Below are 13,564 nucleotides of genomic sequence, written 5' to 3' on the forward strand. Positions count from 1 at the left end.
TATCCGTATCGAAATTTTTTTAGATTTTATGTTTCTCGTAACCGTTTCCGTACCGGTACCAGTACTCGTATCCGTTTTGGTGCTACAATTGAACTGAACGACGTCGTGTGATGTCATTATGAATCTAGTACATGCCTATATGGTCCGTGTTTTTCACCAGCCACCTTTATAAAGCGGCCGAATTGCCTACAATAGTGCAAGCACTTGTGGAACCGTTTGGTAGGGATGGATTTATAAGTAGTGTAGGGAAGCATCGGCGGTTTTGAAAAAAAAAAATATATATATATAGACAAAAATTATAATATTAGGTAGACAAATATTATAATCGATACATATTTAAATTATACTCCCTTCATTTCAAAATAGTTGATGGTTTGGATTTTAATGGCATGTGTAATTATTAGATGTAATAGGGGTGTTTTTTACTATGAAAATATTTCCTAAACTATACATGATGTTTTGCTCAATTTGAAAAAGCTTGAGAAATTTTTTTTTCATAAAAATACCCTTCATGCACTTGATTAATTACACATGTCATCAAATCCAAATCATCAACTATTGTGAAATGGAGGTAGTATATATTAAGGATCCGTATAGAAGGTAGGAGAGCAACAACGACATTATGATTTAGTAAATATACATTTTATGTTAGAAAGATGGGTTATTATTTAAAAAATTACGAATCCTAACATAATGATACAAAGTTCATATTCATTTTATGCTAAAATTAAAAATGCAATATTACACCATAAACTATAAAAATTATTTATTACAACATATACTAAATAAAAAGATATATTGCTGCCATTTTCAAATAGATGTTATTTTGTCTTTTTAGACACATTCACTTTTAAAATGTATATAGTCAATTTTTATTGTCTAGATTCATTCAAAAGTTGATATATCTAAAAATTCAAAACGACGTCTATTTAAAATCGGAAAGAAAAATTAGTAATAATTATAATATTCTATAAGGAATATTGAAAATTTGGCTGAATTTAAACCTATTTAAAGCTCATTTTTATATCCAATTAATAAATTTGGTTAATTAAAATTTCAATAATAAAATAAAATATGTTCTTTTTTTTTGGCAAATGTTCTAGTTTTTCACATTGAAATAGGACTAGTTAAAACATTCACATTAAATTCTTTGAATATTTTATGGATCTATAGAAATGAAAAGTGTGATTCATGTATACATTTTTATTATTTATATAAAGTTATACGCTTTAGATATAACTATTTTAAATATATTTATTATTAATTTTTTTATGTTTATTAAAAATTAACTTGTTAAAATATTTAATATAGGTAAAATAATTTTTTTTTAAATTAAAATATTTTTGATATAAAAAAATTCGCGGTGCGACATGAATTTTGAATATGTAATATATAATTTATTTATTAAAGAAGAAAAATACTATTGCTAAACTTATACTACATTTCATTATTTAGTTTTCTATTTACATATTATACTTTCGATATATAAATTATGATCCTCCCCTAATTTTGACATGATAATAGTTAATATATTACAAATCACATGGGCTAGCATTTTCGGCTAGATCCGTCGCTGTTTCCAACCATGACGGACAGCAACTTGTTACGATCACAATGCTTTCCCTAGACCAAAGAAGGAACAATAGGTTGGGAATTCAACTGCACTCTCAAGCAGAAAGCTAATTCACGGAATATAGACTTAATCTCTTTTTTGCTGTTCTGAAATGGAATCAACCTCTATTGAGGGTCCCAGTAATAAGATTGCAACCAATCAAGTGCCTGAAATTATTAAGATTACATACCATGCAATTAGAAAATAATGAAAGATGTCTACAGTATTTTGATAAAAAAAAAAGTGTCTTGAGAAGACATGACAATGTCTACCTTTTCAGAAGAATCCCGGACCAAGGGCAATGCAGGAAGATCACGATGAGAGGCCCTCTACAATTACAATGTATTTAAAAAAAATGAGTTACTAATCAAATTGAAGAAGATAAGATGAAGAAAAAGTTTTTACTCAGCGAATTAACAAGAGATTCTGCCTAAAAGTTCGGGAGAATTAAAGAGTAAAGAAGGAATCAGTTCAAGGAGCGTACCATGACGAATATCAATTAGAGAGCGCGGAATGCCAATTCTGTCATGTCGGTTGCTTCAACAATAGAAATCTCTTTTGCGTGTCTTCTCAAAAATAAAGTTAACAAGCCTAAACAAATAAGTGATCTTATGCCTTAGAATGATTAAAAAAAAAACAACAACAAACTTCTGATATCTAATTCGAAAAACTATTCAAAATGCTGGAATTGCACTAGTAGTATAAGAATGACGTTAACACAACATATGTCACTAGTTTATGATACTGCAAACAACAATAATGCATAACAATGAAAGGGAAAATTGTACTTTATGTCCTCCATAGATGGTACTCACGAGTTTTTTATCTTTCTTATTTCGGACTTAGGTTTTATGGCCTTCTTGTTGAAAAATGTTAAAGAATTATACTCCTGAGCCGTTAAATATTGTCCGCTGGCACATTTTCGTATTAAATCCACTTAAGTGGTCATTTCAACCTATCAATGAATTACACGTGTATAGCATACGTGTAATGTTAACAACACGTGTAATAACAATTCCATGTAGATTTTATAATAATTAATAATTTTAATTTTTCCATTTTAATTTATTTTATAATTAATCAAAAAATCCATGGGACCCACAAGCTCTCCTATTATCTTCCAAAGCGGGATTTCTCCCCTTCTCCAAAATTCAATTCTCTCTTGAATAAATTAAGAACCCTAGCCCCAAAAATTGAAATCCCTAATTCAATACAGATTTACTCGATCAACATCAGTGGAATTTGAGAATCACTTATAACGAGTTACTTATCGTTCGCCAACAGATGCAGTGGTGCATAATTTTGGGTATGAGACCCAACACAACCCTAGGTGCCATTACGACGGCCGACGAGTACAACACTCTGATAACTTCTTATATCGAGGAACACCTGGGAAGACGTTTCTATTCTTGTCGCCACTAGTTGGTTCCTTTCAATTTCATTCTCTAAATCAAAATTGAAAATTTCAGTTTAAATTGTATGTTGGGGCTTTTGCTATTTCTCGATAGATTTTGTCAAATTTTGAGACTTCTTGTCCATTATTATTAAATGCAGCATCCACATATTGTATTATCAATGTATTGACAATTCAAAACTATAATATATTGTAGCTTTCTTTGTCCTACAAATGCTACTTTTTACTAGAAACAAAACTTGCACCAGAGATGCATTACAAAATAACTACATATGAATTATATAATAATCCCAGTATTCCGTAATTCCTAATGCATTACAAAATAACCAAACGCATTTACCAGATGCATTACACAAAATTACCAAAACAAGTTCGTTTTAAACATAACCAAATCATCCATACTAATAGTAATAATAACAAAAAAATCAAGTAGGCAATATTCCTTGATAAGACTATACAAAAAGAGTCACGATTTTTCGATTCTAATTATTGAGTCCAAGGCCCAGCTTGCTTCTACTTCTTCATTGTTTTAGGATTCTGAGAACTTTCTGTCTGTCTTTTCTTCTTTGTGCCAGCTTGTGTATCTAAAGGCTTGTCCTTTCCTTTTATGTTTCCTCTTTCGATGGACTGCAGTGGGTGAGTAGGCAGCACTTGTTGAGATTGTTGTTCCTCAGTTGATAGGTCTTCCATTACTTGTTGCTGCTGCTCAGCAACAACCAAACAGAGAAACAAAGGTAAAAAAATGGTTATATAATTAAATGCTAAGAAACAAAACGAATGTATTTTCCGGTAAGATATATATATATATAAATATACGAGCCGACTTACTTGTTGAGGGTCACATCTAGATTTGCACCTCCTCTTGTTATGGCCAACATCACCACACTTACTACACCTTGGTTTACCCTGATAGTGGGTTTCTTGGGATTCTCATCCTTTGGCTTTTTACTCCTTAATTTCTTTGGCCTGTCTGGACATTTTGTAATGGTGGAGGAAGTAGTGGTGCTAGGCCAGTTACATGCCATTGATTAGGACTGTTTGTCCCATGTACTTCAACACTGTATTGCTTTAAAAATGTTGATGGCTTGTAACAGTCATCCACGTAATCAGTTGGGTCATGTTGCTTCTTCATAATTGTTGAGATAGCATGTGGACACGGGATTCCCAATCTCTGCCATAAGCCACATGTACATGTCTTCAAGGTGAAGTCAACATTGAATTGGATGCCCATCCCTTCAATATACCATTTTGTACCGTCTCTACCTGACCTCTCAAGAATCCACTCTCTTGCAAGCTCTTTGAACTTATCTAGTCTAGCTTTAACTATAGGACATACCTTCCCTGTGTAATTTTTCATTGTCGTTTCTTGCAGTCTAATCCGCTTCATCAAATACAATATAATCCACTCAAACATGCTTACTATCGGCATGGATCTGGCAGGCAGCAATACCGCATTGAAAGACTCGCTGAGGTTATTGGTAACAGCGTCACTCATTGCAAGTGGGGTAAACGCGTGGATACACCACCTCTGTTTAGGAATACCCATTAAATACTCATATGCCAAAGGTGATAATAACCTAATCTTCAACATTGCATCCTTCCATGCACCTTCGTATGGGGTTTTGGAAGCATACCATAATAGCTTCTTCAATTCCTCTCCTGGGAGCCGACTCCTAAAGTTGCTGTAGATGTGTCTGACATAATAATATCTGTGCTCAACACCCCATGTCTTAAACAAAGAAGTTAATCCCTATACACAATGTTAATAAAATTGGTTACTGATGTTTCACATAATAGTTCCTCTAAGTAGCTTTCCTGACTACAGAATTATCAACAAACACAATTATTTTATATAAATATAGTGAGAATTAATACCTTCTGTCTATCACTCATCCACACTAGTTTGAAGCTTGTTTACCCCCAAGGTCTTCCAAAACAAGACCTAAGAACCAGAGCCAGGTCTCCTGACACTCTTTTTCCACCACTGCAATTGCAATTGGAAAAATTTGATCGTTGGCATCCCTTTCCACTATAGTAAGAATCTGATTTGTGTTATGCCCTTTGAAATGGGCACCATCAACACAAATAAGAGGCCTGTCAAAAATAAACAAGGACAACTATTATAAATGTTTGGAACTATAGAAATTTTAATGATAAAATAATCTACAAAGACATGATAAATACACAATACATACCTGCAATATCGAAATTTTTTTGTGCAAGCATGGAATGAAACATACATCCTCTCGAATCTACCATCAACATGTGTAACCAAGTTAGTTGCACCGGGATTTCTCCTTACAATCTCTGTAGCGTAGTCTCTGATCCTTGCGTATTGCTCTTTGTACGTCCCATGAATTTTGTCGAACGCCATTCTTCTTACTGCATATCTTTTGTCCAAGCTTATCTCAAGCCTCTAAGTTTTCCTTACTTCACTCAGTATGTCTCTTGTTGACATAGTAGGCTTTTTCATAATTTCTAGCAGAAGCTTCTCTGTGAGCCATTTTCTCGAAGCCAAGGCATTAATGAAGCTCCTTGCACAGTTTTGTTGAGTTTTCATTATTTTAAGCATATAAGTTCTACTTTCACCAACTTCAGACACAAGAATGTGTGCTTTACATGTTGGACCTTTGCAAACAGCTCTCACCCTCTTCGTGTCGATCTTTGCAAACTTGAATGGATACCCATTGTATATTGCGTAATTCTTTATAGCATTTGAGGCTACTTTTAAATTCAAGAAGATCATCTTTTCATGGAAGACATGAATTACACAAGGCATGGCCTCATACACCGGATAATTGGGTCTTTCCCTAATACCTTCATCATCTTCTTCTAAATCACTCACATCCCAAGTCTCCTCAGACTCATACCCAGTCTCCAACCAATAAATGTTCTCATCTTCACCATCACTATCACTATTTTCTTCAAAATCAGATTCATTATACTGTTGGCCAGCTTCTTTGGCAGCTTCATGTACATGTTCATGTGTTGAAGGCTCATCACCATCATGTTTTGCAGGTTCTTGTGCAATAGCCTCCTCTATCTCTTCACTTTCTCTAGGGTAAAAGCTGTCAAAGTTGACATGTGGGACATCATCATGGGGCTCCTTGTGTAAGCATTCTAGACCATCAATGGGATATGTGAACAGGTTAAAGAATTCTTCATCAATTTCCTTCCATTTACCATTTGGAACACTTACATTCTCTGCCATTTGATCATTTGGGCTTGGTAGATGGGTTGGGCTTAGTGGCAGAGGTAGGATTGGTAGCTCGGGTAGGCTTCGCACAACTGATGGATTTGGTGCCACAATTGGGCTGGCTACATCTCCATCTGCATCTTCAGTCAAACATCCAATGGCAAACATGTTCACAATTCCATTTGATTTGTCAAAATCCAATCCTCGTACCATTTTACCTACATCATTTTCTGTCTCTAAAAGACAAAACTTTGTTGAATTAGCATGCTTATAGTAAAAGTCAGTGAACTCTTTGTAAGGCCCAATCTCCTCTAAAATATCTTCTGGAAACTTCAAAGTAACAATATTGGGCATAAGTTCAACTACTTTTTCTCTCCCATCCACATAAATTGTTTTCCCTTTCCACACTTCAAACCGACCACCATGAAAATAATACAACCTAAACAACCTGTATAACCAAACTTTAAACATATTAATTAACTAATACAATAATCATACATGGTCTTTGCAAAAATAGGCTGATCGATGATGCTTTAACATTCTTTTTCAAAAGGTGGTTTACAGAACATTCCTACATGGTCTTTGTAAAAATGGGCTGATGGATGATGCTTTAACATTTCTTTTTCAAAAGGTGGTTTACGTCCTTACATCTTTATTTTCAACACATTTATGAATAGTTGTTATACATCAAAACGTAATCGACATGAGATGGTGAAGTTGTTCGTTTTAATGGGAATATATGATGTGGAGTTGGATAAGGTTACTTACACTGTGCTGATTCGATGGATTACGTGAAGCGCTGTTATTATACTTCCAAATGCTCAAGAAGGGTTGCTTGCTAGATGCGATAACGTATTGCACTCTCCTTAATGAATTATGGAATGGGAAAAAAATTATCTGCTGGTTTGCATATTTTTACACCGATGAAAAGGAATGGTGTAGTCCCTGATAATATATAATGTTCTCATTCACAATTTTCTCAAGGAACGTCGTTTCAATAGCATTCTTGTCAACAAAGGGCCAAAACCCGATATTATTACTTACAACAACACAATGATTTGTGGCTATTGTTCTTTGGAAATGCTGGATGAAGCCATTCGACTTTTTCGTGACTTCGGAAGTTTTAAATAGCAATTGGACCTAATGGTATAACTTTTACAATATTGACTGATGCTTTCTATAAAGAAGGGAGAATGGATGATGCAATGGCAATGTTCGCCGAAATGATGGAAAAGGGCTCTGAACCTAATCTTGTCACATATAGTTGTTTGATCGATGGCTTTTCAAATCTCAGAATATGGGAAGTGCTCTTGACCTTCATGAAGAAATGATTGAAAACCATATATCTCTAAATATTGTTAGTTATAGCATACTTATATATGGATGGACTCTGCAAAAGAGGACTGATGCGGCACGTGTCTTTCATTGTGCTATTTCGGCGAATTTAACACTGGACGAGTATCATTTTCAAGAGAACAGCGGATGAGCTGACTTGGCTAAAAATTCTTTTACAATGTACAGCTACTTTCAGATTTCTAATTATTTATCCTTACTAATCTCAGCAACAAAAGAATATTAAGTATTCCAAAATTGAAATAACGCAGACTTAACTCGTGCTTTTGTCCAATCCACTTCAGCCAGTTTCTCACTTGTAGCAGAACTGACTGGTCCAGCCTGGGAAGATCTTCAACAGTTTCAATTCTAAGCTAAGCTGTAGTATAAAAATACTTCCAACAACCAATAAGATATAATAATCACTGATAAATGGCTGCTGCTTTTATTCAATAGACTTAAAATCTCGAAAAGGCTACATTAGCCAAGTACTGTCTATACGTTTTTTGTTTCATTTTTTCTTATTACACTACGTCATCTCATCTGCGATTGAAACCAGATTCACCCCATTCGGTAGAAAAAGGATCGTTTGGTGACTTGTTATCTGTGAAGAAGCAACGTAACCTACACATTTAAGAGTACACGAACAAGTCACAATTGAGTCGAGCTCACGATTCTTAGCAGCCGAAAACAGATGATGATGATACAGAGAAAATTGATGGTGGAGAATCAAAATACCTGGTGATGCATTGCAGACAAGAGTATCAAGTGATTATTGTCCCAATAATTAATTAATTAAAAAAGAGGAGATGCAATTATCTATAATAGTTATTGTGTGTTTGATTGGAAACTAAGGATAAGGGTAAATTCGTCCAGATACTATAATTCCAGTGGATGGATTTATTTATTTAGCTTTGTTAAGCATTTCTTTCTCTCCTTACCCACGGCCGCCATGGATTTGTGCTCTCTCACGCTCTCATCTCCACTAACCTTACCTAAAAAACCCAGTCTCTTCTTCGCCTCGACTAAACCCTCTCCGTCTTCCTTAAAACCATTCTCTCCGTCTTCCTTAAAACCCTTTTCACTCTGCTCAACAGCTCTCCACCCAACACAAAAACATGGTAAGTTCCGATTTTCGTCGTCGCCGCAGACCCCCGACACCGCCATGAGAGGGGCGGAGGCTGACGCCATGGGTATGTTGCTGAGAGAGAGGATTGTGTTCCTAGGAAACCAAATCGACGATTTTGTCGCCGATGCTATTATCAGTCAATTGCTATTGCTCGATGCTAAGGATCCCACTAAGGATATTAAGCTGTTCATTAATTCTCCTGGTGGCTCTTTAAGGTTCGATTCTCTTTAAAAAGTTCGTTTTGCTTTGTGAATGGTGTTTGTGTAATGGTATGTTGATTGGTACCGGTTTTCATTGACCTCTTTACTTATCGGAATCGAGACATGATAGAAATGAATTTTGGGAATAGGATATGTAGTTATGCATTTTACAGGAAACTATTTAGAAAATTTATAATCTGTATATTGGAATTTGAAGAGATACATTGAGTGATAGTTGATGTTGTTATATATTTGTAGATTTGGCTTGCTGATATATGATCAGGACGATTTCATCTTTGATGATAATCAGCAGGAAATTTGTCGGCTTTCTTAGCTATGCTGTATATTCCAAACCATAATGTATGATCATAAGTCTATTCCAAGTCCACAACTGTGAACTGTGAAGATATTCATATGGCATTTTTCATATCCAACCCTATTTTCTTGTAACTTGCTAGTCGATCAGCTTGCATTCCTCAACTATGAAGGAAATATCCAACCCATGTCATAGCTACCTTGATAAGTATTTTCGTTTTCCCGGAAATGTTCAAACTGAGCATTCACAGCCCCATCTTGTGTATAAGATGAAGACATGTAGATATGTATTTATTGGATGCATATCAAATGATAACCTGAAAAAACAAAATATTCTTCATTTGGGCTCTTATCAAACACTTTGTATGTATGATTCTGTTTTCATGTTATCTCCGTCTCTGTATCTCGGCTAATCCCATCCTTTTGTTCTTGCATTATATCAGTGCAACAATGGCAATCTATGATGTGGTGCAACTCGTGAGAGCTGATGTTTCAACAGTGGCAATGGGAATTTCAGCATCAACAGCTTCCGTAATCCTTGGAGGAGGTGCTAAAGGGAAGCGATTTGCAATGCCCAACACACGAATAATGATTCACCAGCCTCTTGGAGGTGCCAGTGGCCAAGCAATAGATGTAGAAATCCAGGCACGAGAAATCATGCACAACAAAAGTAATATCACGAGGATTATCTCCGGTTTCACCGGACGCTCGTTCGAACAAGTCGAGAAGGATATCGATAGAGATCGTTATATGTCTCCGATTGAAGCTCTTGAGTATGGATTAATCGACGGGGTTATTGATAGAGATAGCATCATTCCGTTGGTTCCCGTGCCGGAAAGGGTGAAAGCAACCTACAATTATGGGGAAATTAGTAAAGATCCAAAGAAATTCATGACACCAGATGTTCCAGATGATGAGATTTACTGATTTCCAATCTCAAAATTAGGTAAAACACTTTTTTCTGTGCTGTTGGTCAGTAATTTTACCTTTATTTCTAATCTATATTAGTTACTATTCTTCCTATCACGACTTTTAAGAGATTACTAGGCATAATGTTGCAAGTTTTCTGATCAGGTATGATGCGGTGCTTCCAGTCGATAGACCATGTTGCAGAATTAATATCTCCGAGCAATTGACGACATCCATGGCAAAAGTTCTAGGAGTGAAGAAGCTGAGAACCCTTGATTTTACTTATTTATTACTGTGAAAACTATTATTGATACCATCTTAGCGACATAATTATCATAACATTTTGTTTTCATCAATTTTCCCATTTTTAAAGTTTTAATTACCAACGATTGCATGATGATGAAGTATTAAAGTGATATGGCGTCATCTATTATTCCAAGAAATGTTATTTACAGGTGTAAATCCTGATGTTTTGCGATTCATGAATGTATGAAGTGACCCTAGAAAATTGTAGTCTAGGATGCATTTCCTAACCTGTATCGTGTAATTCCTTTCCTGCAAAGGAATATGTTATTGTATTGTATTTACGCTTATTTGCCATATGCTTAGATACACGTAGTAGTCCTTCATTATTTACAATATTACATCATTTTGCTTATAAACAAATCCATTGCCAATTAAAAATGGAGAACAAATCAATAAAGATCAGAATTCATCCCTCCTCACATGATCACATTTGCCATTAAAAAAATCTAGATGAAAAATGAATAAAATCACCGAATAATTAAGCTTGGAGGAGTGTTTCAACGGCTTCGAAGAAAAGTGGCGCCATTTCAGTGTTTGGAGTCGTAAAGGCACACTTGATACCCGGATTTCCGACGACCATTGTTATTTCGATCAAGAAAGGTATGCCTCGAGGTATCTTTGCCGAGAAATAGAGAACATCCTGGTTTGCATGCTTGCGCTTTGCTACAAAGAACATGTTCGATGCTCCAAGGTGCTCTATTGTCGCTTCTAAATTGTTGATCATCCCTGGGAATTCCTTCAACTCCTCGTTTGCATCGGATAGTGACCTCCATGTCTGTCAAATTTGTACAAGACGGTATCCAGTCAGGTAGGGGCAAAAATGTCTAAAAATGCAATTCTAGCTTCAATTAGTGGCAAGTCTATACAACTTGATGATTTCCATTTCTGGTTTTCAACAAAAAGCAACTCAATTTGCAATAAATAGGGGAAAACATATACAACTTGATGCTTCTCGTTCGGGTGTTAAACAAAAGTAACTCGATTTCTCACAACAGTCATCCATCCGATCGACTCCTATCAACGATAGATCAAATTACCAATTTTCATTATATATTTCCTAAATCACGCAAAATATACCAAGTCGAACAAATTTACAATTGCTTTCTTTGTTCTTCTAGCAAGAAACAAAAGCACATTGCTCATTTATGACGGATATATACAGAAAAATGGTATTAAAATCCAAGTTCACCTAAACTAATGTTGAAATTTGGATATGGAAGTGAAGAATTGAGAGAAAATTAGTTTTCCTTATTGATTTCAACTCAAAATTACAAAGTTTTGTTGTTGTATATACTAGTCAGTGGGCCCGTCCGTTGGACGGAAAATCCGTACCTTTAAAAATAAATAATTTAAATATATATTATAAAAAATTATATAATAATTATTTGTATTAAATATTATTAATAATAGGAAAAAATATACAATCCTATTAGCATTAATTTTTTTTTTTTTTTGAAAAATAAGATATGTCCGTTTTAATTAATAATAGGAAAAAATATAGCAGATTTTATTAGAAATAATAGTTTAATAAAAAAATTTGAAAAAAATAATATATATTTTAATTTGATTAGGAATAATTTTTTTAGCAATATGTCCGTTTGAATAGGAAAAAAAGAAGATGTGCCCGTTTTAATTAGGAATGGGAAGAAAATAAAATAGATTTTAATTAGGAAAAATTTTTAAATAAGAAAATTAGAAAAAAAATATAGTGTATTATAATTTTATGAGGAATATATTTTTATTGTGTTTTGATTTTTTAATTAGAATAGAAAAAATCATAGACTTAAAATTTTAATTTGAAATCTAATTAAACTTAAAGTTTTAAATAAGGAATATAGTTTAATAAAAAATTTAGAAAAAAATAATATATTATATTATTTGGTTAGGAATAATTTTTGTAACAATAAGCCCGCTTGAATGGAAAAAAAAAAAAGATGCTTCTAGGAATAGAAAATAAATTTTTAATAGAAAATTTTTTTTAATAAAAAAAAAGAAAAAAATATAACGTATTATAATTTTATTAGGATTTTTTAGAATAATGGATAGGAAATTGATTAGAAATAAAACTATTATATTAAGAAAAAGTAATTGGTAGAATTTTATTAGGAATCATTATGCTTTTATTATATTTTGATTTTCTAATTAAAAAAGGAAAAAAAATAATATCATTGACTTAAAATTAGAACTTGAAACTTAATTAAACTCAAAGTTCTTATATACATGTGTTAAATTACTATTCGTTAATAAAACGCCATGTGTCGAATGTTGATTTGACAATAAAATTTGCAATTGAATTGTAATTGGGACAAATTGAAAAAGTCTCTCTATTGTCTATAAGATGATAATACAATTTGTGAAACTAATGAAAACTATTAAAAGAATTAGTACAAAAACATCTAATCTATGCCCATATTTTTCCCATGTGATTTGTGATTAAACCATGCTTAGTATGGGAAGACCATGCTTAGAATGACTTGAGTTGTTGAAGTTGGATTATGGTGTATCAATCTTATCATGTCCATGCTTGTGTAGGAAGAAGAAGTCTTTGACTTGCTTGAAGCACAGGCAACAACAGCTGCAAACACTGAGTGGGATTCGGTTTGGGCCGAGATGAAGCGATATTTGGTTTCATCTCGGCCCGTTTGCACAGCAGAACCCATTCACACAGAACGAAACAAAACGACGTCGTCTTGATGTTTCTTCCTATCCTTCTCTGCCGTTTTGATGCATCAGACTTTGATATCTCTGGATCGGTTCTTATCAAGCCAAGGAATCCTGCAATCAAACAAGCCTTGGGTTTTTAAGCTTATTGCAATGTCCTGCGTTTCTTTAGCATAATTTCAATAGCTAATAAGCAGGCAGCATTATGAATGAAAAGTTGAATCCAAAATAAAAATAAAAATTTCTGGCATGCAGGAAGAGGGAAAAAAAAATACTGTAACAAACAAATCTTACCTCAAGGAACGAGGCATGCTCCATTCTTCCATCCTCAGTAAAGAAGGCTTGGATTGGTATCTTGTCGCTGAAATACCAAACTGGTCTTTTGATGATTGATGGGGTTTATAAGACCAAACGAGTTCTTGTTAAACTGAATCATGAAGAGTAGCATGTGTGTTGTTCTCAAACAGTATACTGTAAAACACTTGGCCAT

At 34.0% G+C, this 13,564-nt stretch overlaps 2 protein-coding genes across 2 annotated transcripts; one reads left to right on the forward strand and one right to left on the reverse strand.

Moving 5' to 3' along the window:
• Positions 1–3,539: 3,539 nt before the first annotated feature.
• LOC139883956 (uncharacterized) lies at positions 3,540–5,400 on the reverse strand. The gene is made up of 4 exons (XM_071868047.1): positions 5,222–5,400; positions 4,964–5,120; positions 4,045–4,776; positions 3,540–3,728 (listed from the first exon to the last, which is right to left on the reverse strand). Exons 1-4 carry the CDS (start codon positions 5,398–5,400, stop codon positions 3,540–3,542), a joined length of 1,257 nt encoding a protein of 418 aa, XP_071724148.1.
• A 3,106-nt stretch (positions 5,401–8,506) lies between these two features.
• On the forward strand, positions 8,507–10,125 carry LOC139883958 (ATP-dependent Clp protease proteolytic subunit 4, chloroplastic). The gene is made up of 2 exons (XM_071868050.1): positions 8,507–8,898; positions 9,642–10,125. Exons 1-2 carry the CDS (start codon positions 8,507–8,509, stop codon positions 10,123–10,125), a joined length of 876 nt encoding a protein of 291 aa, XP_071724151.1.
• The last annotated feature ends 3,439 nt before the right edge of the window (positions 10,126–13,564 follow it).

The sequence above is a fragment of the Rutidosis leptorrhynchoides genome, unplaced genomic scaffold (assembly GCF_046630445.1).
Source record: "Rutidosis leptorrhynchoides isolate AG116_Rl617_1_P2 unplaced genomic scaffold, CSIRO_AGI_Rlap_v1 contig482, whole genome shotgun sequence".
NCBI lineage: Eukaryota > Viridiplantae > Streptophyta > Magnoliopsida > Asterales > Asteraceae > Rutidosis > Rutidosis leptorrhynchoides.

What these genes read in the sequence shown, in the direction of transcription:
- LOC139883956 (XM_071868047.1), bottom strand. Translation starts at nt 5,400, where the DNA reads ATGGCGTTCGACAAAATTCATGGGACGTACAAAGAGCAATACGCAAGG. An exon ending in GGCTCTGGTTCTTAGGTCTT is followed by an intron (nt 4,777 to 4,963) that starts GTTTTGGAAGAC and finishes CATTGTGTATAG; the next exon opens with GGATTAACTTCTTTGTTTAA. An exon ending in ACAGTCCTAATCAATGGCAT is followed by an intron (nt 3,729 to 4,044) that starts GTAACTGGCCTA and finishes GTTGCTGAGCAG; the next exon opens with CAGCAACAAGTAATGGAAGA.
- LOC139883958 (XM_071868050.1), top strand. Translation starts at nt 8,507, where the DNA reads ATGGATTTGTGCTCTCTCACGCTCTCATCTCCACTAACCTTACCTAAA. An exon ending in TCTCCTGGTGGCTCTTTAAG is followed by an intron (nt 8,899 to 9,641) that starts GTTCGATTCTCT and finishes GCATTATATCAG; the next exon opens with TGCAACAATGGCAATCTATG.